The following is a 26,613-nucleotide window of genomic DNA, read 5'->3' on the forward strand; positions in this document are numbered from 1 at the left end:
TGCTGCCCCCCAGGCCACTTGAGTGGGCTCAGGAGAAAACAAGACCTGACTGCCCTGCAGCCCTGGGGCCGCTGGCTGGGACAGGCCTTTGAGACAGCGGAGCACTTCCTAACTCATGCTGTTCTGGGACCCTGGCCCTCCTGTTTGCGCTGATCTGTTCAAATCCCTGAGCCTTTCTGGGGACACGGCCACACTGCACCTGCCACCCACACCATGGGCCCGGGACCCCGGAGCTCCACACTGAACAAATGTGACATCACTGCCACCTCAGCGGGCTCGGCCCCCACCCCCCACCGTGGGGTCCCTCAGGGGCCGAGCTGCAGAATAAAGACAAATACAGTTCAAAGGCTGGTATCTTTTTGATTTTTTTTGCTTTTGTAAAAATAAGGCTGGGTTTTTTTTGTTTGAATTAAAACATTAAGTAAACCCCTCCCCACCAGCCTCTCCAGGTCTTGGTGAGGAGCTGGGACCCGGGTCCTGGGAGGGGCCAGGCCTGGGGGTGGGGTGGGCTCCGTGGGGGCTTCCTCAGAGCCAGAGAGGAAGTGCGTTTGAGAATGGAGTTTGGCTTTATTAGGCAGAAAATAAAATTAAGACGTTGACACATGTCCCCCGCACAAACGGAGGCCGAGACAGCCCCGAGTTGGAACCGTCTCGGCAGCTGGACTCAGGTCCTGGCGTGGCCCTCAGGTCCCCGATCCCTGTGTTCGGGGCAGGTCAGGGCAGGAGACAGTAGCTCTCAGGACGCGAGTGGGGGAAGGGAGAGGGAAGCCAGAGCAATCTCCTTCCCCACGTGGTAAAAAAAATTACTAAAAAAAGCACCAAAGCTTAAAAAAACTAACCCTCCCTGGCTGGGAGGATGGGGGCATCCTGCTTCCCAGCAAAATGCCTCCCCTGGCAGAAATGTGTAGAAAAATAAAATTAAACTTTATCCCTGAATGGTGGAGCGAAGACCCCTCCTCCTGCCCGAGCCCCTATCACGTGTTGCAGAATTCATCCAGGCAGCCACTTCCTCCCCAAGCAGCACCAATGCCTGCACGGTCACATGCACGTACATGTGCAGTCACATACACACATGTGCTGCCCCACCCTCTGTCCAAGGCCCAGGGCAGCGGGGACTGGGGGTCTGACAGCCACAGCATCATGGAGGGTCGCTGTGCCACCCCGAGGTCCCTCCCCTCTTCAGGGGTGGGCAGGACCCCGGACCAGGGTGAGGGGGAGCAATCGTGCAGTAGCGGCCAAAGGGCGATGGCAGGGACAGAGGGAACGGGGAGGGAACAAAGCCAGCCAAGGTGGCCTGTGGTGTCAGCAGAATGAGAGGACGACGGGGGTCTCAGCTGTGGGAAGGAGCCGGGTTCATGGCGGTGGGGTGCCGTCTCATCTGTCACCTGCAGGCTGCCCTGGGCAGTCCCACGGCGCAACCAGCTAAGGGTTGAGCAAGGCCCTGTGGGCAGCACGGGAGGGACCCTGGGTAGTGTTCTCAGGGTTAGGGCTACTGCCCGAGAGGCCACCAGAGGTACTAAAACGGGTGCACGTGGGCAGAAGGGAGTTTGGGGCAAGATGCTTACACGAGTCCTGCAGGCCCAGCGGAGCCGGAGACCCAGGAATTCTGAGGTGCCCACGGGAGAGCGGAGGGCAGGCCCGGCCCGGGACTAGCAGGAAGGGGTAAGGTGGGGGCAGAGGAAGCTCATCCTCAAGGGGCCGGTGGAGGACAGGGGACACAGGGGCCATGCCTCCCGCCTCCCCCGGGGGATGGGGCGCACGGTACGGAGATGTGCCCGTGGCCCATGGAGCGGGGCTCAGGGCAGGGCTCCAGCTGCAGGTACAATGGTGGTGGCGGCCCCACAGGCAGGGCTGGACAGTGCAGCCCTCGGGGACCGTGGCTCCGTGGCAGCACCAAACACAACTGATGTCAGCAAGATGGACGGGCGGAGGGTGGCCTCACACGCCCCTCAGCCCCGCAGTCCATTCCGTTACGTGAGGAGAAGGCATTCTGAGGAAGAACTCAGTCCAGCGGGCAGGGCCCGGAGGAGGGCGGGCAGGCGGCAGTGGCAGCAGCATGCACCTGGGCTCTCTGGCTCTCCAGTGCAGGAGGCCGGGCCCGCGGTCAGCGCAGGCTCTGGTACAGGTAGGCCGAGGTGAAGAGGGCGTTGGCAGTCAAGCTCACGGCCAGGAGGCCCTGGACCAGGGAGGGGCCAAACCGACCTTGGAGAGAGTAGAGACACCCAGTCAAAGGCACGAAGGCCAGAAGGTGACCGGGGTGGGGTCTCTGCGCCTGAGAGCCCCTGGCCCACCACAGGCGCAGCTCCTTCCTGGCCCCCGGAGGCCGCCCCACTCAGAAGGACACAGCAGCCCAGGTCACGGTCAAGGCCTGCCCCTACAGGTTCCTCCTTTCCTGAGTCTGTGCCTCAGGCAGCACTGGCTGGGGCGCCCTGTGCTTCACCGTGGTGATGGGGCTGTGACCTGGCATTCACACAGAAAACAGGGCATTAGGGGACTAGACCCCCCCGGGCCTCCAAGGTCAGCAGGCGACGGAGGTCCCCCATCCTCTGTGCCCCAGCATGCCCTTGATGCTGCCGCGCTCACCCCCAGACCCCGCCTGACTTGGGGGCAGCACCCAATCTTTCCAGGGAACCTCTCTGTGTCCATCTTCGCCATCCATGTGCCCCTCTCCCAGGGCAGTGCCAGGTGCTGACAGGGTTGGATCTCTCAGCTGCCCCGGGGCCCACAGGCGGAGGAGGCAGGATGTGAGCTGATGCCCGGCCCAGGCCAGCGCCCTCCCGGGAGCGTCTGCGAAGGTGAGGTCTCCTGGAGCACTTGAATGTGTGGCTGGTGCAGCTGAGGAACTCAGCGTTTACTGTTACCAAATTTTCATGTTGTTAAGATTTAAATAGCCGCCCGTGACCATGTGACCCGAGGCTACTGTCACAGCGTGCAGGCCTGGCCCTAACAGGGAGGGAGCCTGTGGAGCACGGACTGCATCCCGCGGTGCTGGGCGGGTTACCTGACCGCCCTCCGTCACTAGGGGGCCCCTCTAGGGTCTTTCTCTGTCAGGCCCCAGACAGAACAGGTGATTCTGGCTGACACCGAGGCCCCATGCTGCCCTGCCCTCCCCCCAAAACAACTCAGGCGCAGACCTCTCCAGGTGTTCTCCTCGGGGCACCCTCGGGTGGTGGTGTCCACCGCGCACGTGGACGACTGCGACGAGTCGTCCTCCTTCTTGATGTAGTGGCTGCTGCAGGCGCTGCCTCTCCCCCGCATGGACCTCATGTCTGCAGAGAAGGGGTATCTCAGGGGGTGCTCACAGGCCACCCCAGGACAGGACAGTTAGACAATACTTGAGCAAAAAAAAAAAAAAAAAAATCTGTTATCAGACAGTCTGGCAGGGCATAATACGTCTCCGATCCATCCTAAGGAACAGACCAGCCTCAAGGTCAATTGCCAAACAAGAGAAGAATATCAGCCAACAGAGAGCAATGTCCTGGAGGGTTCAAGGTCATGAGAAGCCCAGCCAGAGGCCATGGAGCTGGGGAGAAGATCAAGGACAGGCCCTGTGCAGCCTCCGAACGGGGGTCCCCACCACTGCGCTGACCCCAGAGGCGCCCCCACAGCCAGCTGGGCTCTCCTGCCCCCAGGGCAGGGGTCAGAGGGTCATACCCACGGTGTGCTTCGTGTCCTGCGCCGGCTGCCTCTGCGGGACCCGGGGTGGCTCGATGCTGAAGTGGCTGCCGTTGAGGGGCAAGTGTTCATCGGAGCTGCTGGGGGTGCTGGGGGCCTCCCCGGGCGGCGACGGGAACAGCAGCAGCTTCTGCCCCTTCAGGTTGAGCCGGGCAGGGCTGATGAGGGGCCTGCGGTGGCGCAGGGAGCCGGCGCTGGAGGCCACCGAGCCGGCCACGGAGGGCGCCGGGGAAGGGAACGGGGACGAGGGGCAGCTCCCGAGCAGCAGAGAGTAGTAATCTGGAGGGTGGAGGTGACAGACACAGTGCCTTAGCGCAGGCGCCTGCGACTGTGAGGGTAGGTCTGCACGTGCAGTTACAGTCAGCTTGATGGCTCTTCTGTTCCTGTGACCCCAGGAGAAAGGCCAGGCTGGGCAGAGCGGGGAGGAGTCTGCGTCCGCCAGGCCCACAGGCGGGGAGAGGACCGCGGAACCTCAGCCATGTCCCCTCTGCCTCGCGATTTCTCTCCAAAGGCCCTGGTACTGCCCTCAGCTGAGAGCAAGGCCGGGGCAGCAGCCAACTCTCGAGGCTTAAGGTCCGCTCCCCTGAGTGCGCATCCCCACGTGGTCACGGATGAGGACGAGAGCATTCCATCTAACCCTCACGATCCGCCCATTTCACAGGAGAAATGGAGGCACAGGGCTGTCAGTCACTTGGCCAGGCCTGCACACAGGGGCCTGCACACAGGGGGTGCCCCTGCCTGACCCTCAGGAAACCCCGGCCCACACACTGCCCCACCTGGGACAGCCTCCCCGTCACTCCTCTTACCTGAAACAGGAGCCTCCCCGGATGGAGACATCTGAGACGGCGGGCGGCTCCCGCTGAACAGATACCCCGAGTCTGGGAGGGAAGAAAGGGCACAGGTCAGGCCTGCTCCGCCGCATCCAGCCTGTCACTCACAGCCCTGCCTCTCACCGAGGGCCCTTTAACCCGCGTCATTTCCTTTTTGAAGGATAAACCAGGACGCAGTGCCCACCCCTCGCCGTCTGCAACTCTCTCCCTCCAGATGGTTCTGGAAGGTTCTGGGATCCGCACCACCGTGGGCCCAAACCCACCACTTCCCACCCCTGGCGGGCAGCTCCAGACAACAGTCATGTGGGGAAGGGCAGCCGTGGGCCCCCGTGGGCCCCCTGCCCCAGCTGCTGCGCACGAAGGGCCAGGAGGCCTGAGCTGGGCCGGGCCAGGGCTGTGACCCGCGCAGGGACTCGGGAACTCTGCTCATCAATGGCTTCCAGGCAGGAGCACAGGCAGCAGCCCCTCCCCCAGCGCTCCGCCCGTGAGGTTAAGAGAAATGCCCAGAGTCCAGGCCACGGTGCAATCCCACCTTCGCTCCGACCCGAAGGCCTCGCCCAAACACCGTCCCTGTGGCCCACCCTCTACCGACCGGGACCCCACCTGCACCGATCCCCAGCTGGGTTCAACCCCACCGCCCAGCAGCAGTGGGACCCCGGGCAAGTCACGAAGGAAACTGAGGCTCAGAGGGGTGTCTGACTGACCCACTTGGCAGTGCTGCTGAGCGGCTGAAATGAGACATGACTGCACGTCAGCAAGCCCTGGGGAACCGAGAGGCGTCCACATTCTCAGAAGATGGGGTCCCGCTCAGGGCCCGCCCCCCCACCCAAGGGCAACCCCCAGCCTGCTCCAGGCAGCTCCCCCAGGGCTGAGGGTCATCACAGAGCACGCAGAGCTCTAGCAGGAAAACGGCTGAGTTCAGTCCCTTTCCAGGACGGGCCTGCGGGGAAGGTGAAGAGCGAGACAGCGCTGGTGACCAGGACCAGGCGGTGGTCACGGCAGGGCCCATGGCAGCAAGCACTCAGGACTGACTTGAACTGAATCCTGCCCTCTGTCCCCTGGGCCACACGGAACGGCTGGGGCAAACTTCCAGCCCCAGGTGTGAAAACAGCAGGAGTAACAACAGGGCAAGAACAGGCGGAATAAACGCCGCGAAGGGCTCCAACGTTTACTGAGCGCCTGCTGGATGCACTGCCCTCCTGAGCACTTTAAATACATCCTCTCGCTTCTCTCTCACAACCACCGTGGGGCCGGTCCTACTACTGGTCTTATTTTCTTGAGGGAAACTGAGGCTCAGAGTGGGTAAGTCCCTGGGCGAAGGGCAGCTCCTTAGTGGATGCGGCAGGATTTGAACCCAGTTCCTACGGCTTGTACACAGCTGGAGTCCCGGTGCACATCTGTCCTCAGTCCCGCGTGGCCCGCCGATGCCCGAGCGCCTCTTACCTGCTCGGGTCAGAGAGGGTATGGTGCCCAGCGAGAGGGCCCGGCTGAGGCGGCCTGGCAGCGAGGAGGGCGAGGCCCGTCGGGGAGACCGGAACAGCTGCTGGTTGGTGAGGGGCAGGAAGCCGGGCGAGGTGGGGAGGAAGGGAGACGGTGAAGAGGCGGCGACGCTCGGGTAGGGGATGGCCAGGCCGGGGCACGTGGGGAGAAGGCCGGCCGGGTCTCCGGGGAGGTACCTGCAAGAGGCCGCGGGCAGGGAGAGGTCAGCCTGGAGGGCCCGGGAGCGGCCTCCACCAGCCGCCCCCTCGCCCTCGGCACAGGGGGCCCGAGTCGGGGTCCCAGAGGAGGCGTGCGTTAGTTGAAGCGGAAAGCAGTCCGACCATTCACACCATTAGGGTCGGGTGGCTGGGAGGTGCAGCGTGACCCACCGCCCCGCATGCCCCCTCCGATCCGTCACAGCAAACTAGTTCCACTACGAGTCTCGGTATTAAAGTGACACTGTCGCCCTTGCCAACCTCATGCCACCCCTTCGCCTTGAAGCAAAAATGCCCAGCCCCTTGCCAGGCTCCCATGGCGGCCAGTGGCCTGGGGCTCCTCCTGTCCTTCCTGCTCGGCCCAGAGCCTCCCGCCGTGGCCAAGCTTGGGGCCCTGCTCCCTGGGCCTGACTCCGGGGGTCCGACTGCTGCCCTCTGGGCTCAGAAAACGGACATTAACCTCAAGTGTCTTGTAGAGCAGAGGGGGGTGGCCAGGCTGAGGGTCCCCAGGAAGAGACACGCAGGACACAAGCCAAACTTGAACTTGGAGAAGACCCGTAAGCGACCACAAGGCCGCCCAAAAGATGGAAGGTGACAGTGTCCCTTTAACTCGAGATGGTACAAATCACACAACAGGGCCTGGTGGCCCCAAGCCAGAATGTCAACCATGTTTCCGATTAAGGCAACCGATTACAGGGGCGGGACAGAGGCAGTTAATACATTAGTCTGCTCACTGTCTGGACGGAGATGCGGGAGGTCTGGCCTTACCTCGGTCCCCAGGGACAAAGGAGCCCACGGTCAGTGTGCCGACGGCTGGGCAGGTTGGCCAGGCCCTGCAGCAGAGCCCGGGCCGCTAAGGGATCCCCCAGGCCCATCGCTAGCCAAGCTGCACCCTGAGGAGTTCCTCCTAGTTCTCACCCCGCCCCTTCAACAAGCTTTGAGGAAAGTGCAGGGTCAGCATTGCCCTCCTGGAGATCACGTGACCTTCTGAATGCTGTCTGGAGTGCCAGCAGGCTTCCTGGACTCCAGAACCCAAGGCGGGGAGCATGGGGAAATCAAGGCAGGAGCTCAAGCCAAGCCGCTCGCCCCAGCCTCCACCTGCCGACCTGTCCTGAAGCCTCCCCTCCACCCCCCAAAATAGAAGGTACGATTTTCCGGTTTTGTGGCAGAAGGGGGAGCTTTAGGCATGTAGAGGCAGCAAAGGACGCCGGGACCTTTGGCAACCTGCTCTGATGGTGCACAAAGCTGTTCCCTGCTGGGCCTGTGCCTCCAAGAGGACCCAGGTGTGTCCTGAGCCGCTGAGAAGCAGGGCGTGCCCAGGCCCCTCCAGCAGATGCAGCAGGACTCCTCAGGGGGGCTTCCTGCACACCCCCTGCCCCGCCGCCCCAGGCAGCGAGGAGAGGGTCCGAGCCGGGCGACAGGTTTCCCAGGTGGTCAGCTGGCCCAGGACAAGCTGGGTCTTGCCAGCACTTTCCACAACCCCTCCCCGTGCAGAAGACCCGTCTCGCATGATCTGGCACAGGGGCTGTCCCGTCTCTGATGCCACTAAAAACGTTGGCACGGAGGGGGAGACAGTTCTTCAATCTGACCCTCAGCTAGCGGATCCTTGTAAGGTGCTGAGTGTGAGCTCTGGTCCCGACTGCAGCCGGGTTCCTGGGAGCCTCCTGTTAAAGGGCCCGTCTCAGCTGGCTCCCGAGAGCTTCAAATGAGCCGACACTTCCACTGGCCAGGCGCCCAGACCGCCCGCGCTCTGAACCCTCTCCAGAGGCATCAGCCTGGGATCTGAGTCTACGTCCCCGGATAAAGGGGTCTGAGGAGGGCCGGGTGCTTGTACAGTGTCCCAGCTGACAGGGAGGGACGTTGGCCTCTCTCAACCCAACCCCAGTCCACGCCAAGAGGGGAAGGAGCAAGCTGCGTAAGTAGCAGTTTGCTGAGGGGAAAACCCCACCTGGCAGGGCACACAAGGACAGCTGGGCCCTGTGTCCTTCCGTTTCCACGTCGCCAGCTCCCAAGCCTGACTCCCGGGGCTCGCCTGTACCCCCAAGTCCCGCCCCTGGCACAGACGCCTCAGAAAGAAAAAACAAAAAAGACTCCATACCTGACGCCCACGGGTCAGAGCAGGGCCCCGGAGGCATTTATTTAAAATACAGCATCGAACACAATGTCCGGCCGGGAGCTGCGGTTACAGGGATTCGAGGGCCACTAGACAATCATCTGCAGCTCTGCACGACCAGGGACAGACGGCACGGCAACAGGCACGGACAGAGGGACACGCTCCTCCCGGGCCGGTGCGGCGAGGCGGCGCGCTCCTGGGAGGAGCCTGCTGGGCCCGGGGTGGGGACCCAGACCCAGAGGGAGAAGACAGCGCGTGTACCTCCCTCAGGTCTTGGGGACAGAGGTCCCTGGCAGGGGTGACACACTCCCAGCTAATGAGCCACTATCTCAGTGGTGCCTGCACTTCCTCAGCTGTTGCCGCTAACGTCAGAAGGGGCTGGAATAGGCTCCAAGTAACGAAACTTTAGGGGACTGATGGGTAATTAAAAAGTCACCGACTCTAAAAAGGCCAGGAAGCCTTCCCGGCTGAGGCTCATCTCATGAGGGTCCTCCCATCCCCGCCGGGGCAGGCAGACATCTGCTCAGCGCGGGCTCCCGGCCAGCTCGGGAGCTGGTTGTGGTGATTATAAATAACTTAACTTAAATACACACACACACACACAGATGTCCTGCTTCTCCTCAGCGCCAAGAAAAGCAGTCATTAGCTTCCTTGAGAACAGGAGGCTCCAGAGACGAGGGCCGCGCACAGCCCAGCACACCCCTGGCTCTCACTGCAGTGCCGCCTCCCCTGCCTCAGAAGGCGGGCTGGGAAGGGACAGGCGGACGCGCCAGCAGGACTAGGTCCTGGCTCTGCATCCCCACTCCTCCTCCACTTCCCTCCACACGCAACAAGCGGGCAGGCCTGTCTGAGGCCACACAGCTGCTGGGGGCAGCTCCTGACTCCCTGGGCTCCTCACACATGGATGTGGAGGGGCACGGGATCAGTGGGGTGGGGCAGCCTCTTAGGACCCATGAACATGAGGATGAGTGACAGCGGGCTCAGGTGCAGCTCTTGTGCCCCCCGGGACCTCACTCAGGTCTGGCCAGGGCCTGTGCCCCCTGCCCCGCAGGCTCAGCTGGTCAGGGGCCCTTGCTGAGTGGCCCTCATGCTGTGTCACCTGTTCCTGCCTTCCCTGGGCTCTGGACACGGGCCCTGGAGGGAGTGGGTAGCGTACTCTGTTCGGCCTGGCTGTCCCCTCCCCCGACCCAGGAGCCGCCGAGGCCTCTGTGGACTCTGGTGGCCCCACAGGAAAGTAGAAATTGGGAGCCTCGGCACCCTCCGTGAGGGCTCTAGGAGCCAGAGCAGTAGTGACTGTGACAGGCAAGAGAGTCATAAAATGACAATGACCTAGTGCCCTCATGGACCTGCACATATCTGGGCTGCTTACCCCGTGCTAGCCTTGGGCAACTAGGTCTTTCCCAGGCATCCAATGGAGAGGAGAGAGAACTGGGGACGTCCTGGGCATCGGGGACGGGGTCCTGACTTTCCAGGGCAGAGTCAGGGGCTCCCAGGAGAGTGGGCAGGGTGTGCGTGCCCTATTCTGCCTGTGTGGCCCACAGCCGTGCCAAACAGATGAATACAGGACTCTCCAGACCCCCCCAACCTGGGCAAGCTCCCACCATGGCTGGCTGTCCAGAACCCTGCTGACCACAGCAGAAGCAGGATTTCCTACTGTTGACCTTGAGAAGACCCTTGCCCTACAAACTCATGATCAAGGCCAGTCTGGGCCCAAGAACTGGACCCGGCGAGAGGGGTTCAGGAAGGTCTGAGTGGGAATGGGGAAGTGGGCCCAGGGGGCAGCCCAGACGGTTTCCAGTGGGGCTGGCCGGGCACTGGGCAGGACCAAAGGGACAGACCAGAGAAAGGACATGGGGACGAGGCGCGGGGCTCTCCTCTGGGCCCCGCTCAGCAGCATCTGCCTGTGTCAAGATGCCCAAGGGGTCAGGCCATGTGGCAAGGGCTCAGCCTGCGGCCACCATCACCAGCCTGTGCCAGGAGCTCAGAGATGGGGCTGGTGCAAGAAGCAGACAGTAGCCTCATCCCACGGTGTCAGAGCCAGGCAGGGGCTGTGGCAGGATGGGATGCCTGGAGCTGCCAGGTGGAAGCCATAGGTCACAGGCAGCCTGTGTGGGTGTCACCAGTGCTCCAGCCTTGGGGCAATGAGAGAGTTTTGGGCCAGAGAGATGGTGGCACCCGGGCGCGCCCTAGGCTGGGGGAGGACTTACTGGTGTGGAAAGAAAAGGGGGCAGGCCTGACTCCTCAGGGAAGTGCAGGGCTGGGCCAGGACGGGGGCTCGAGGCTGGGCAGGGGTGAGAGTGAGGCAGGAAGAAAGAGGCAAGACAGAGAAGTGCCCTGCCCTGGGCTGGGGGCAAAGCTCTGGGGCTGTCTGTCCATCTGTCCTCCCCCCGCAATCACTGCTGCTTCTCTGACCTTCGGGGCCGGAACCTCCGTGGGCCCGTCGCCTTCCTTGTGGCCACGGCTGCCATCAAGCCCACCAGGCAGCACAGGGACATGGTGCTGAACTTGAGCGTGTCCAGCCAGCTGGGCGAGCTGGCCTGCAGGTACTGTTCGGCCAGGTGCAGACCCAGCAGCAGGGCCCACAGGCAGGTGCAGAAGGCGTCAATCCTCCGGAGCCTGAGGGAGAGTGGGGCTGTGTGAGGGCCCATCTCGGCAAGACTAGTCCCCTCACCCTCCTACTCGCTGCCCCTTCCCGCACCCCGTCCTGCTCAGAGGACAGAATCCAGAGCCAAGAGCACATGTGCCTCTCGACCCGCCTCCAGCACTTACACGCTGCTCAGCTCTGAGCAGGTCAGGTTCCCTGAGCTAATGTTCCAGCCTGTAAAACGGGGCTAAGAAACCTCCCCCAGCTCGGCCAGTGTTGCTCAGTGGTTGAGCATAGACCTATGAACCAGGAGGTCACGGTTTGATTCCCAGTCAGGGTACATGCCTGGTTACAGGCTCAATCTCCAGTAGGAGGAGTGCAGGAGGCAGCGGATCAACGATTCTCTATCATTGATGTTTCTACCTCCCTCCCTCTCTGAAATAAATACATATTTTAAAAAGAAAAAAAGAAACCTCCCTCAGAGTCACTGAGATGATGTGGACACTAATCGGAACATGGAGGGAAATTAGGGGCCCAAGGGCACCCACTCGACTCTCCAACAGCCCACTAGGCTGGTGGTTATCAGGAGTCTGAGGTGGAGAAGTGAGGAAGTTTGGCCCTGGCGGCCCCCACTAGCAGCGGTCAGTGGGGGCCTGCTCTGAGTGCCGCTGCCCCCTCTAAGGCAAGTCATTTACTTTGTCTCGCCCACTGCACTCCCAGCTGCCGGGAGGAGGGACAGCTGTGTTTCCACTACACAATGGAGCCCAGTCCCGGCTGTGCGTGCAGCAGGTCCTCCTGGATCCAGCCCCACACGCACCTGATGCGGCCGGCCAGCAGCATGGCCAGCAGGCAGGTGAGCAGGCCCAGCACCACAACGCCCATCTGGTGGCTCCGCCCGTAGGCCCAGGCCTCCTGCAGCTTCTCTGTCATGTGCTCCGGCAGCAGGCCCAGCAGTTGCCGCCAGCCCTCAGCCCCAGGGGCAGTGCCGTTGTCAGGAGCTGCCGAGCCATTGCCACCAGGGGGCAAAGCCGGGGGCAGGGTGACCCCCGGGGCAAAGGGGTCGCTGGTGTCATACAGCGTGGTGGCCAGCAGAAAGGCACAGGCCAGGAAGGCGAGGGCGCGGAGCACGATGACCTGGACGGGGGCCTTCACCGCAGACGAGCAGAAGCTCTGAGGGAGGGAGAAAGAGAGAGACTGGTCAGCGAGATGGCAAGAGCCACTGCCACTGTGCACTCTGTGCTCAGGGTCTGGCCAGGGCCCCAGAGCACTCGCTGAAGAACCCACCCCGGACCTGATGATCCGAGACGCCGTCTTGGCCAGGCCCAAGATCCCTGGACCTTCTCAGCCATCTCTAGGCTTACCGCCGGACCCACTGACCCAGCCCATGGCTGGCTCTTCACCCCACTGGGTGGGGAGGGGTCCACCACATTCTTTTTTAAAAAAATATATTTTATTGATTTTCTACAGAGAGGAAGGGAGAGAGATAGAGAGCTAGAAACATCGATGAAAGAGAAACATCGATCAGCCACCTCCTGCACATCTCCCACTGGGGATGTGCCCGCAACCCAGGCACATGCCCTTGACCGGAATCGAACCCGGGACCCCTCAGTCCACAGGCCGACGCTCTATCCACCGAGCCAAACCGGTTTCGGCCACCACATTCTTTAAAGAAAGCTTTTTGATATTATAGTGACCTTATTCTTTCTAATACATTTTTCATTGTTTTTGCCAAATTCTCACCATAAATTCCTACTGGAATCTCAACTGGAATTATAATAAACATATAAATAACTCTGGCCAAAGCTAAGTTTAAAAATATGGCAATAAGTTGTTCAGTGTAGGAACACGTGGTGAGGAGAAAAACCACAGGTCCGAGCGTCCTGCTGTGCAAACACGGGCTGCGGGCCGTGTGGCCAGGAGCTGGCTGTGGACTGGAAACCACACGCCACTGGACACAAGGCACATCTGGGGACCTGAGGGGGTGGGTTATCTCTAAATCCACTCACCACTAAATCAGATCTTTAAAACCCAGAACATTCCACTAACTGAATACTGTGATAAAAAATTAATGAGTTTTTAGCTTGGCTGGCATGGCTTAGTGGTTGAGCGTCAACCTATGAACCAGGAAGTTATGGTTTGACTCCTGGTGGGGCACATGCCCAGGCTGCGGGCTCAATTCTCTGTGTGCAGAGGCTGATCTATGATTCTCTCTCATCATTGATGTTTGTATCTCTTGCTCCTTTTCCCTTCCTCTCTGAAATCAATCAATATATATTTTTAAAAAATTAATGACTTTTAACCAACTGGTTCTGGGTTCAAATGCTGGTGCCTTGGCACACGTGGTGTGGGACTCTCTACAAGTTACTTCACCTCCCCGTTGGTTTCCTGGCTGTGAGTGGGCGTCGCAGAGCCGAAGAGTGCAGCCGCCACACGGTGCTCTGGGGAAATGCCAGGTGAGGGGAATGGATGCAGGTGAGGGGAAGTGCCCAGACACATCGGGGCTCAAGACCGTCAAGTATGCAAATGAGGGGTGGACCCCAATACTGAGCCACTCTTCTGGGGACACCCTCTCCAGCTGCTGACAGAAGGGGCTTGGGGACAGGGCCCCACAGGAAGGCTGTTTCCCAGGGAGAAGGGTCTTGGCTATGGAGAGCTGCCCACCAGTCAGTGGGCCCAGCCCTCTGTGAGGGGCTATCCTGCACAAGCCCGAGGGCTGTGACGCCCCAAATTCCCCGAGGACACACTGCTCAGACCTGTGTGTGGCTCTGGTCGGCCTCCCGGCGCCGGAACTGGTGGCTGACCAGCAGGGCGCGCAGCTGGCGGTTCTGGTGCTTGAGGTAGTGCTCCACGGCCGCCTGGCACGGCCGGCACAGCTTGTAGATCTGCTCCAGGTGGTGCCGGTACACCTCGATCTCCTCGTCATACCTGCCCTGCGGGCCGGGGACAGGGGCTCAGGTTCTTGGGTTCACTTACAAGTGGGGTGACCATGGGCAAGCTGTCCCCACTCTGATCCTGCTTCCTCCACTGCCCAACAGGACAAACAGCACCCCGAGTGCGTGGCCACCGGGAGGAAGGGCTGGCCCAGAGCCCAGAGCCCAGAGCCCAGAGCCCAGGCCGCAGCGGGACCCACAGGCACGGAGGCAGGCACTCCGGCCAGTTCTACTCCAGAGGAGGCCGCAGAAGGGGGCTCTGGGCTGACGCTCCCTGGACAGCAGACAGACACTCAGAGGCAGGGCCGCCCACTGGTAAGCCCTGGGTCTAGAGAGCACGAGAGGCCCCTGGCTGGGCCGAGTGGGAGCTGCAGGGTCCTTGGGCTCCAGGAACAGCCTGAGGACCGTCCAACCCTCTCTTCCCCTCCCCCTAAGGATGCAGCAACGCTCCTCTCTGTTTCCAGGGCCCCCAAACATCTGTCTGCAGGGGCCAGCGGGGTTATCGTTTGATCTTATCTTGCTGGGACCAAAAGCTGCCCTGGTTGCCAAGTCCTTCTCCCCACCCCACCCCCTGCCTCCTTCTCCCCACCCCCCCCCCATTCCCAGGCTGGGCCTTGGGAAAGCCAGCATCGCGGGGCCTCAGCTCCTGAGGTCACAACCACCGGCCTGGGGGTGGGAAGGCAGGACCAGCTAGAGGCCAGGCTGCTGGGCTCCACGGCGGCCTGGGGGAGGTGAACGCCTAACACCCAGCCTCCCTCCCCTCCACCAACTCTGGAGCAGAGAGTCCGGCCAGCGGCGGGCAAGCCTGACTCAGAGGGCCAGGGGCAGGGTGGGTCTGACAGGGCCCAGCTGGAGCCACCTGCCCCTGCCCAGGGACAAACCCCTCAGGACTGGCAGGCACTAGGTTTCCATGATGCTCCCAGGCTTGGAGCCAAGAGAGCAGGGACCATGAGAAGGAGGGAGAACGGAGGCTCCGACGAGATGACACACCCGGAGGGGGGCCAGCACAGGTCAGGGTGGGGAGAGGCCCTGTGGGCACTGTCTGGAAAGCCCTGGGCATGCCCCCCCCCGCCAACCCCCCCCCCCCAGCAGGCTCCTTCTCCTCGCCCTACTCCCCGTCCCGGCCTCACCTCATCCCGAGGCGAGAAGGCGGCCAGCTGCTTGATCTTGGTGGTCTGGTGGTGGCTGCACCGCCTGCACAGCAGCACCTGGCTGCTCACCCACTGCTGTGGCTGCGCAGGGGCGCGGGGGCTGGGCGCGCTGCTCACCACGTGGTTCAGGTGCTCCAGGTACTGCGCGGGGATCGGCTTATTGTAGTCACCATTCTGGAGGGTGGGAGGGAGAGACAGGATCAGCGGGGAGCCCGACCCAAAGGGGGCTCTGCGTGAGGCCAGAGGCCCGGGGCGGTGAGACCCCAGTGGAGCAGCTTCGCGTGTCCCCATTCTCTCTCCATGCAACAATCAGCTGCTGTCCTCCACAGAATTCACTAGGGACCCCCACAGGCAAGCTGCCGAGTGCAGCCCCAGGGAGCGCAGCCCAGACCAGACCCACGCGTGGTGCAGGGGCCTGCAAACGAGGGCACGTAGGGGTGCTGTGTCTATGAACCAGGTTCCTATAGTGATGGTGGCTTGGCAGAGCTGAGTCCTGGGGACAAGGACAGTGTGGTCCGCAAAGCCTAGAGCCTCCCTGGTTCTCTGCAGGGAGCCCGCTGACCCCTGGTCAAGTGCAAAGCAGAGAGTGGGCGTGAACATGAGCCAGAAAGATCCGGGGCTCAGCCCCAACCTGCCGACTTGGGTGGTGTGCCTCTGGGCAAGTCACCTGGTCCCCCAGGCTGTGGGGAGGGGGCAGGACAGCTGGACAAGGGCTGGGGCCGCCGCACCTCCTGGAAGCCGTTGTACTGCTCGCAGTGGGGGCAGTCCCAGCAGTTGCGGTTCCCGTAGGGGACCACCGTGTCCTGGGCGCAGAACCAGCAGTTGACAGTGGTGTGTGTCGGCTTCGTCCTGAGCACAGGGAAGAGTCGAGTCAGTGAAGACCTCTGTGCCTGCGCCCAACGGGGACCAGGAAGGAGCGCGGGAGGCAGCACCGGGAGGACCAGCAAGGAGGCCACAGGGCCTGGGCTTCTCCTCGGCCCTCCAGGTCCCGCCACTGACCAGGTCCCTGGGCTCAGCACGCCCACGAGGGGACCCAGAGCCGCGGCGTCCGGGGGCTCATGCTGGTCAGGCCACAAGCCCAGCCCTGGCTCCCTCCCTGTGAGGCCTGTTCCCAGGCTGCGGAAATGGTGCTCCCAGAGCCTCCAGGGAGGAGAAGGGGCGGGGATTAGAGCAGCTGTGGGCTGGGGCCAGCCCTTCCTGGCGGAGGGAATGCGCAGACAGCACACATGAGGTGACAGGTGCTGCCTGCAGGGTAATCCCAGCCCAGAGACCAGGGATCTGTGCTTCGGGCCCCTCCCGCCACCTCGTTGGCTATGGGTGTGATGGGGGGGTGTGTGCAGCAACTGCCCAGCAAACCCCTGGTCCTCGGAATCTAGACACAAGCAGGTGACGGGAGGCAGCTGCTTGAGCCCTGGGGTCCTGGCCAGGCCACCTCCAGCTCTGGGGGTGCCATTCGGACCCAGCTGTAGTGAGGCCACACCACACAGACGACTCTACTGCCCACAGGGTGGCACAGCCCCCAGCTTCCAGGAGCCACTGCTGGCTGTGAGCCCCGGAGTTCCTCCTCTCCCGCTCGGCCCTGCCTGTGCTCCCTCCATTCCTCCTGCCTCCCTGGGGCCACGTCTGCAAAGTGTGGGGTCACAGCATCTCGGGGATCGTGCATCACAGGATCTAGCCCAGGGGTGGGCAAACTTTTTGACTCGAGGGCCACAATGGGTTCATTAACTGGTCCGAGGGCCGGAACAAAAGCATGGATGGAGTGTTTGTGTGAACTAATATAAATTCAAAGTAAACATCATTACATAAAAGGGTACAGTCTTTTTTTTTTTTTTTTTTAGTTTTATTCATTTCAAACGGGCCGATCCAGCCCACAGGCCGTAGTTTGCCCACGGCTGATCTAGCCACACGGGCCACACAAAGGTGCTTTGCCACGTGAAGGGCCAGCTCTGTCACTATCCTGCCCCTTGAGAGCAGCTCCCACTCCTGACATGCAGCTGCCTCCTGCACTCCCTGCCCCTGACCACGTGGGTATAACAGTACTCCAAGCCTCGGTCTTACCACCTGTAACCGGGGAGTGCGTAACTGTGCCTGGCCAAAACGCCCCACAGGCTAGTTACAGGGGGTGGGTGGAGAGAGGAGGCGGCTCAGGGAAGTGCCCCCCAAGAAACCCCTCAAACCACTTCTCCCCCAAGCCAGAGACGGACAGAGGAGACGGAACCAGGGATTGCCCCTGTACTGCAGCCCGCACCCCGGCCCAGCTCTGAAAGCCCTCACAATGGACAAGGGGCTGCTATGTCACAACCTGCCCACAGCAGAGGCAGGGCCCGGGGAGCAGCACTGCGGTCCCAGGTATGGCCTTTGGGGAAGTCATCCTGCCCATCTGGCCAGTGGGGTCATGACAATCCCTCCCCGAGGCCCAGGGAGCTAAGAGGGCCAGGTGGCCACCGGGACAGCTTCGTGGGCTTCAGGCGAAGAGCCTGGCAGGAGGAGGTCAGCCCTGGCAGGAGGTGTGGACGCCCCTGCTCGCTGAGGTGCCAGCACTCGGCACCCCCGGGAACGAAGCCCTGGGCTTTCTGTTAATCAGCACCTGCTTCACAGGCTCCCCTGTAACTGTGCGGGGGGAGGGTGTCTCAGTGGTAACGATGCAGGCAGGTGACCTCATCTGCCCCTGGGACCCTCCAGCCCTTTCACCCCACAACCCCACCACCCCACACTGGCCTCGGGACTGCAGCCAAGCAGAAGAGCTGGCAGCACGTTAATGAAGAGATGGGGAAGGGGACAAAGACGCCAGCCCAGGGGACGGTGGCGGGGGGGTAGGAGCTGCAGCCTCGAAGCCCCTCCCACCCAGAAGCCACCATTTCCCCCAGGAACCTCCAGCTCCGTTGCTAGGGAAATGAGCCTGGCCTGGAAGCCGGTGGCAGGAAGGGAGGAGGATTAGTCCTGGTCCCTGGGGATAGCGGCTCCAGCTCCGGTCACTCTCAGCCCTTGGTGATTCCTGCCCAGTGTGCGAGTGGGGGAGGGGCCACCGTAGCAGGTGGGGGTCCACAGGTCAGGGAGGCATCTCCCACAGCGCCTCAGGGCTGTCCCTGGAGTCCGCAGGCCTGTGAGCCGCAGATGAACTAGCAAAGCGATGGGAGCTGGGCGAATCGCAGCCCCCACACCAGCACTGGCCCCCCTGCGTCAGACACGTGGGCGAACGGGAATGGTGTCCTCTGGGCTACATCCACCTCCACCAGGCCTGCTGTAAGACATCTGGGTCCATCTATTCCATGCCAGCTTAGCCCTGTCCCACTCTTGCTCAGGGAAATGACCCCCTCGCCCCCATAAACCCCTCAACCCACTCCTCCCCAAGCCAAAACCTCTGCCCCAGCAGGACTCTGGGACCACCCACTCCCAGTGCAGAAGGTCTGATGTGACAAGACAGAATGAGGCAGCGCGGGGCCCAGCAGGTGGGCAGACGGGAGGCCTGGAGGTGCTCGCCCGGCTCCCACTACACTATCCCTGTGCTCAGCTCTTGGCTCTGGGGGGCCCAGGGGAGCCCGAAGCAGCGGGGGCAGGGGTCCCTCAGGAGCAGGGGCGGCAGCTCTGGACCGACCCCCACAGGCCTGAACACACCCTGGGGAGGGAAGGTGGACACAGCATCCCCCGCACCCCCCTCCCCCACCACCCCAATCACAGACGTTTAGTTAAAACAAAGCTCGCGACATCCCACCACTCCGTGCAGGTGGGCGTGTTCTAGGAGTGAGGCCCCACTGGATGCAGCTCCAGGGCCTGGGCACTGCTGTGCGCCCACAGGTAGGAGACCAGCCCTGTCTGGGGGCTGCATCTGGGGAGGCCAATGTGCCAACTAGTTCCCACCAGGCCCTGAGGAGTGCCCAGCCTCCCCAGAAGGGGCCTGGAGAGTGGTCTCCCTGAGTCAGACTTGGTTCCCTTAGGGGGCAAGAGGTCATCCTCTGGCAGGGCCCCAGGAGGAGGGGAGTCCTTGCTGAACCCCTAGTAGGCTTCTCGCTTGCTCCTCTGTGCCTTGAGTGAGCAACACGTTGTCCTATCCAACAGGGAGAATCCAAGAAGCTGTCTCCTGGCCCCAGCATCAGAACGCCAGCCAGGACCCCAGGGGCCTCCGGGCAGAACAAGCCAAAGGCCACAGCAGCCCTGCCACACCGAGACAGAGCCCCAGCCCACCTCCCCGGGGCAGACCTCACGTTCACAGAGCTAGGTCCCCAGAGAGGGAGCCGGCCCACAGAGGCAGAAATGAGCCAGCTCTCCACTTCCGACCTGGACAAGGATGAGAATGGCGACCTCATGGGGCAGCTGGTGACAGATGCCACAGGAGAGAAGCCAAACAGTGGAGCATCTGCTGTCACCCTAAAGAACAGGTCTGCTGGCCAGCAGGGCGACAGGAACAGATGGCATTCAAACAGGCGGGGCTGCTGGGCCGAGGGGGACCACCCAGCGTGCGCCCTGGGAGCCTGTCCCGCAGCCTGAGAGTCCCGCAGCCTGAGCGCGCAGCACAGGGAGAGCCTGGAGAGCGCTGGGCGGAAACAGGACTCTGGTGCCAGGACAAGGCTCTGCTGTTTAACCTGAAGCTGCATCCCCTGGGCCTCCCAACAGGACAACGTGGAGAACCCAGGAAACCCCTTTGGGTGCTGTGGGCGGCCCCTGAGGTCCGGAGCATGGGCGCACTGCAGAGCAGCAGGGGGTGCGCCCAGGGGCAGGCTGCAGTGTGGGCTGCCCCTGTGCTGGTGCTGACAGCCACAGGCTGCCTGGGCCGGGAGCTGAAGCTGGCAGAGGCGGCTGCGGTTTAACAGCTGGGTGCCGAAGGGCAGGGAGCCTTCTTCCTTAGCTGTAGAAAGGGGAGAAAAGTGGGCCTGCCCCCCAGGTGGCCCAGGTGGCAGCACCAGCGGGAAAGCCAGGTTGGCCCTGCCTGAGGCTCGGAGCACCGCGGCCCTCCAGGCAGGGGCCCTCTCCTGGCGTCCCCTCCACCTCTGTGCTGGGCTCGCAACGCCCCAACCCCCCCCCCCCCCCCCCCACCAAATCACTTTCCAAACCCAATTCTCCTCGGGAGGGTCACCCAAAACCCATGCTGTGGCCAAAGCCCCCGCTCCTGTCACACGCTCTCCTCCCTGGGGGACAAGGGCTCGGCCTCAGGGGGCTGGTCTTGCGTCCATCAGGACAGCGGCCAGTGCTCGATGAGCATCTCAGAGCAGCCTGGGGAGAGCTGGTCCTTCTCAGGTCCAAGGCCACGCCACGGCACCCCTCCTGCTGCTGGGTCACAAGCCTCCTAGGACCCTCCCCAGTCCCCTCGCCCAGCATGCCCTTCTCTGCACCAGGCCCGGCCTCCGGCCTCGGGGACAGGGAAAGCTGTGGCCGGCGGTATGAGAGCAGCCGAAGCACGCAGCACAGGAGCACGAAACACAGTCCAAACGGCAGCCGCACTGGGGACAGTGCCCGGCCCAGGCTCTGCTCCCGGGTCACTGGGAGGCAGCAGCACCCAGGCTCTGCCACCCTGAGCGAAGCGCCTTGCCTGCTGTCCCCTCCGGTATAAAAGGACTCGTTTCAACCAGCTGGTCCCGCACGCCCTCCCAGCTTCCAGAACCCGGGCAGGAACTGGGAGACTGGAGATGTGGGTTGTCAGGGACCCCCGAGTTGGGGCTCCTTCAATGCCTGACTGCCCTGCCCTGGAGACTGCCCCCCTCAGCCTGCACACAGCTGATGTCCCTCCCCCTCCAGAGGCCTGTGCCTCAGTCACCCTCCCTCCTTGCCCCCTTGGGTGAGAAGTGGTACACGGTGGTGGTTAAATAAGGACAGCCCAGGTTCAAGTCCCAGCGCGGTCACTGGTGGGCAGGTGCCTTCGCTTCCTCGCGCGCCCCCAGGCTGTTCTCACAGCCCCCTTTTCTCCCTGTCTCGGGGGAAGGGGATCAGATGGAGGCACAGTCCGTGGGCCCCGCCGAAGCGCTCAGCCCGGAGCACGGGGTCCCTGCGACAGGCCGGCTCTGAATGGGGGTTGGCACGGTCTTTGAGCCTGGCCAGGGCTGGGGCGGGGGGCTGGAGCAGGGGTTGGGGATGCTGGCCTCGGGGTCGGACCACCCTGACTCCTCTAGTTACCGGGTTTACTCAGTCCTCCTGCCCCTCAGCTTCTCTGGGGGGAGCAGGGGCCGGGGGGCTGCAATGGGCCAACGTGAGCTTAGACCTGAGACAGGAGCAGACCAGAACCACCTACAGCCAGGCCACCCCCGCCTGCTCTCGGGGACCTGGGAGCGGGGATGAGGGCAGAAAGCAGTCAGAGCGGTCGGATCCCCGCGGAGGTCTCCCGCAGGGCTGGGGGGCCCGGGGTGGTGGTGGTGGGGGGTTCGGGGGCCCGGGGGGTGTGGTGGCGGGGGTTGGGGGGAGGGGGCCTTGCAGATCCTGCGGCTCCCAGCACAGGTCTCCTTGTAGAGGGAAGTTTGTAACCCACGTGCGGGCTGCGCGCGCCCCCTCCCCCCCGCATTCCTGGAGTCCCCAACCCATTCCTCAGCCGCTTCCGGTCTTCTTTTGGGGATTGGGGGCGTGCAGAGCGGGTCTCAGCACGTGGGCACAAGGCCTGGCCCCACGCAAAGCGGCGGCCTCGCCGGGCACGGGCAGGGAGGCGCCGTGCGGCCCGGAACCGCCGAGGCGGGAAGGCCGCGTGCGGAGGGCGGGGGCGGGGGCCGAGGCCGAGGCCGCACGGGCCCGCGCACTCACCTCCGCGCGATCCGGTAGAGCAGCACGCCGGCCGCGGCGCACGCCGTGACCCCCAGGCCGCCGGCCAAGCCTGCCGTGGGGCAGCGGGCCAGCAGCGCGCTCACTCCCTCCATGGCTCCCCGCGGCCGGCGGTGGGCAGAGGCGGCGACGCCGAGGGCCGCGAGCGGATTACCGGGCGGCGGCGGCGCGCACCTCCTCGCGCCGTGACCTCCGTCGCTTTGTAGCGGGTGCGGGCCCGCCCCCTGACTCGGCGCGCTCCCGCCGCGCAGCCAATCGGGGAGTGGGACGAGCCCGATGGGCGGGGCGCCGGGGGAAGCGGCGGCGGCCCGACAGTGCCCCCTGGCGGCCGGAGGTGGGAGGCGGCGCGGAGCCTTTCCCGGTGCACTCCGCTCCCGCGCTCGCCAGGCCCCTCCCGCACGTCGGGCTACTGACCACTGGGGAAGGCTTTGCTCCCGCTGGTCCGGCCTCCCAACGCCTGGGCCAAGCCGGCCGCAGCGCGCAATGCTGTTTGCTGCAAGTTGCAGTTCTTTAAGCCACTTCCACTGAAGCCACTCCAACGGTCCAAATAATTTCTAGAAACATGATTATGTTTATAGAAAGATAGCGACGAGGTTGAGTAAGTCATAGGACAGCCATACATCTGAACATAGGTGTTGGCCTGCAGGGATGGGTGATACACTGTTCAGGAAGAGCAACATGCACATTAGTTTTAATAATATCCGGTTTAACTAAATAAGCCCTATAATATGTGTATGCTTGTAGGAAGTAGAAGATGGGTAAACGAACTGCAGTTGCCTCCAGGTGGAATTAGTGGGGAAGATGCATATTTTTTAGCATTATGGATTTTCATTAAATCACTCATAACTAAAAAGAAACAAGTAGGAAATATTAGTACTTAATTACGTTTCACTGTCCCCACAACTTTTCCAGTGTTTGGGGGGTCATTACAGTTTAGTTGTGGGCAGTGGTGGGTTGAGGGTTTCCTGTGGCCAGTTCATCTGTCCCACACCCTAGTTCTGTGCATTAAAGAGCTGCCTGTGGGGAGGGGAGGGAGCCCACAGGAAACCTGGGGCTGATTAGAGTCTGCAGTGGGAGCTCCTCATTCTTGGGAGTGGGTGTCAGAGCAAGGGCCTCAGGTTGCAGTCTCGCTGCTTTCACCAGCCTGGAGCGCACAGAGAAGGAACCAACAGCATGAAGCTGCCCTCTCCGCGTGCAGCACTCTCTTCCCAAGGAGGAGCCAGCGTCTGCAGAGGATCCCACTCACAGGAAGGGCTCTGTCCTGGGCACTACGGTGCCAGGGCAGCTCTTCCGGGATAACGCCTGTGGACACGTGAGCTGGACGGAATGCTTTGCTGGAGCTTGGCTTCCGTCAGGTCATTCCACGGGCTCAGATGCCCCGCCCGGCTGCTTTGCATTCATCTACTGGACTAGCAGTCAGACCTACTCGTCAGCTTATTACTCACCACCTCCGAGACTTCAAGCAAGTCGTGTGAGCCTCTGAGCCTTATTTTTAAAATGTGGACGATAATACCTGCCTCACAAGGTTGTCATAACAAATGTAAACGAGAAAATACACAACATTTTGCAGTGCTTGGCACACACTGGGTAAGCAGTAAGGGTTGTCTTTTATAAACATACTAGAGGCCCAATGCATGAAATTCGTGCAAGAGCAGGCCCTGCAGCCCCGGCTTTGTCCAGAAGGTCATTCTGCTTTGCAGCCATTCGGTCGATTTGCATATTATGCTTTTATTATTATAGATTGCTTAAAAATAATAAAACTCCAATGACTAAGCTTGTAGAGGAGAAATAAATCAAGGGATTTCTCCATTAACAGTTCAGTGACATTTTCCGTTTAAAAATCCAGCCCTGGCCCAGCTGATGTGGCTGTGGTTGAGTGTTGACCTATGAACCAGGAGGTTACAGTTAGATTCCTGGTCAGAGCACATGCCTGGGTTGCAGGCTCAATCCCCAATGGGGGGCGTGCAGGAGGCAGCTGGTCAATGATTCCCTCTCATCACTGATTTTTCTATCTTTCTCTCCCTTCTTCTCTGAAATCAATAAAAATTACTTAAAAAAATCCAGCTTTGACCAGCCTGGCTCAGTGGTTGGTGTGTTGGCCTGCATACCATAGGGTCAAGGGTTTGATTCCCCCATCAGGGGCAGTCAGGGGCAAGTACCTGGGTTGCAGGTTAATCCTTCCCTTTGGGGTATGTGTGGGAGCCAACCAATCGATGTCTCTCTGACATGGATGTTTTCCTCTCTCTATCCCCTCCTCTCCCTTCCAATCTCTCTGAAAGATCAATGGAGAAAACATTTCTTACTCCTTGGGTGAGGATAGAAAGATAAACTGCCCAGCCGCCATGGCTCAGTGGTTGAGTGTCCACCTATGAACCTGGAGGTCATGATTTGATTTCCGGTCAGGGCACATGCCTGCTTTGCGGGCTCCATCCCCAGAGTGGGGCGTGCAGGAGGCAGGTGATCAAGGATTCTCTCTCACCATTGATGTTTCTCTCTCTCCCTCTCTTCTAAAATCAATAAAAATATATTTTAAAAAAGTAAATGAAATAAAAATCCAAAAAGCCCCTTTATAGAGGAAGCATCCCTTTTTTCTGCCTATTCTCATCCTACCTTTGGGGCTGAGTTTCTTGCATTTCAGTGCCCGGGGCAGAAGCAAGCAGAGAACTAACTTGTACTAGGTCAACATCAAATTTATTAATTCAAGAATGTCAGTGAAAATTATTTTGAAATAATTCTCTTACCTAATTTAGTGAATATTAAGCAATCTAATTTTTTTTAATGTATATTTTATTGATTTTTCAGAGAGGGAGAGGGACAGAGAGCTAGGAACATCAATGGGAGAGAAACATCGATCAGCTGCTCCCTGCACACTCCCCACCGGGGATGTGCCCGCAACCAAGACACATGCCCTCGACCGGAATCGAACCCGGAACCGGGCAGTCCACAGGCTGACGCTCCATCCACCGAGCCAAACCAGCTGTGGCTAAGCAATCTAATTTTTAATGTTCATATTAGATAAAATCTTGAGGAAAAATTCAGGTTTTAATATGAATATTCAAACAAAGGCGTTGATAAATGCCACTATTAAACAGTCGTTAAAATGAGGTTCTGGAATAGAAATCTCTTTACTGTCATGTGTTTTGGAAGCATGAAACATGAGTAGTTGTGGACAGTTGAATTATACTAGGGAGCTCAACACCACCGACAAACTTCCTTCATGACTCAAGAGAAACAAAATAAACTCAATACAATTAGAAACCATCCGCCTCTCATCCCTATCAGAGCGTCTGCCCTGAATCGGAAGCTCTGTGCATCGGTTATTAGAGTCTTATCTTTCTAGTCATTCAGACTGAAAACGAACCCAATGCTCAGCAAAGCCCAGTGAGAGAGCTAACGGGAGAAAATGTCCCTTATTAAACTTCCTTATAAGATGGGAGCATGGGCTTATAATTCTGGTAATTTCTCATGTCTAGATTTAAAAAATATTTTTTTGAACTAGGGTATTTAAGCACCACCACCACCACCATTTCCAGGCACAATAAGTGAGCTAGCTCTTTAAGGAGCTGGCAATCAACCTTGGTCGCAGGAGCGGGGACCGAGAACAGGGCTCACCCATCACGGATGGCATCGCTGCCCACATTCCCGCCCGTGGCCGGCCGCGCTCTGACACACCTGCAAGTACCTGGGCTTGACTGGGCTTGACTTCTGGAAACACATCCAGGAGCGAGGCCACCGGTAAACCGTTCTCTGAAACTCTCACATTTGGTGCAAACTGGGGATAGGGGATGACTTCAGGAAAATGTATATAGTTTAAAATATTTAATGTCAGAAAGTTGTTTTTTAAAACGCAGCAGCCTGAAAACTTGGGAGTATCAATCTGTGTGAGACTTGGAAATGTACAAAGAGAAAACAGCTGGGCCATCTGCTCTGGTCAGCCCGTGTCACCGACACGTGTCAACCCCTACCTGCCGCGAGATTGGGCATTCAGGTTAGAAAACACGTGCACTCTGACTTTAGCGGTGGTCTGTGTTTCCAGCGTTACCATCCTATGTTTACAGTACCGTGAAGTGAAAGAGCACAAAAACCAAAGTTATACTTAAATTAAATAGCATGATTTAATTTACTTGCTGCTTAATCCTGAATCCTCTTAAATTAAAAAAAAAACAACGAAAGTTAAAATTAACTATTAACGTTAATGAATTTAAACCTTCCAGAAAACATGAATCCAAAAGGAAATGTCCAACAGGTGACTGAGCCACATACTTTATGGCCTTTCCTGTATCGGCCTCGAACATTCTAAACATCAACGGGGAAAAAAAATTCTGGATCGAGTTTTTCAGTTTTATTCTTCCGGAGCACAATTTTCGGGCCTGTTACTGAGGACGGTCTTCCAACAGGTACACGATTAGCTCATAGGTGGACAGCACAATGGCCGTGTTTGGGATCTGCCGGATGAGCTGGGCAAAGAGTCCTCGATAGAAGGCCAGGTAGCCTTCTTCCCGGAAGACCAGCCGAGCGGTCTGGACAAAGGACTTGTACTTGGTGCCCTCCTCCCGCAGCCGCGTCCTGATCACTTCTGCAGAGAGACACACGCTTTATGTGACAGATAAATTGCATTTCCCGGTAATACGAGGAGAATTCAAAGCACACAGCTTTATCATTATCACCGTACACCTCTGCCCACGTGCCACCTAAAATAATAAATTATGTTAAGATCTCAAGAGATGCCCTGGCCGGGTAGCTCAGTTGGTTAGAGTGTCATCATGATATGCCAAGGTTGCGGGTTTGATCCCGGTCTGGGCACATATAGGAAGCTACCAATGAATGCATAAGTAGGTGGATCAACAAACTGATGTTTCTTTCTCTCTCTTTCCTCCCTTCCCACTACTCTCTTAAAA

The 26,613-nt window shown here is 60.2% G+C and overlaps 2 protein-coding genes across 3 annotated transcripts in view; both read right to left on the reverse strand.

Annotated features, from left to right (window-relative positions):
- Positions 1-349: 349 nt before the first annotated feature.
- On the reverse strand, positions 350-21,934 carry TMEM201 (transmembrane protein 201). 2 transcript variants are annotated; one of them, XM_059691345.1, is made up of 11 exons: positions 21,698-21,934; positions 15,706-15,826; positions 14,957-15,151; positions 13,650-13,826; positions 11,714-12,066; positions 10,725-10,928; positions 5,949-6,181; positions 4,482-4,553; positions 3,655-3,954; positions 3,135-3,269; positions 350-2,202 (listed from the first exon to the last, which is right to left on the reverse strand). In XM_059691345.1, exons 1-11 carry the CDS (start codon positions 21,808-21,810, stop codon positions 2,105-2,107), a joined length of 2,001 nt encoding a protein of 666 aa, XP_059547328.1. In that variant the 5' UTR covers positions 21,811-21,934; the 3' UTR covers positions 350-2,104. The 2 variants fall into 2 exon arrangements, with proteins under 2 accessions (XP_059547328.1, XP_059547329.1); XM_059691346.1 differs by lacking the exon at positions 350-2,202 and having other exon boundaries at positions 3,202-3,334.
- A 3,871-nt stretch (positions 21,935-25,805) lies between these two features.
- Positions 25,806-26,613, reverse strand: part of SLC25A33 (solute carrier family 25 member 33) — a 31,479-nt gene continuing 30,671 nt past the window's right edge. Inside the window, exon 7 of the mRNA XM_059691347.1 lies at positions 25,806-26,291. Coding sequence (XP_059547330.1) covers positions 26,089-26,291 — 203 coding nt within the window. The 3' untranslated portion in view covers positions 25,806-26,088. The remainder of the gene's footprint in view (positions 26,292-26,613) is intronic.

Source organism: Myotis daubentonii, chromosome 3, assembly GCF_963259705.1.
Source record: "Myotis daubentonii chromosome 3, mMyoDau2.1, whole genome shotgun sequence".
Classification (NCBI taxonomy): domain Eukaryota; kingdom Metazoa; phylum Chordata; class Mammalia; order Chiroptera; family Vespertilionidae; genus Myotis; species Myotis daubentonii.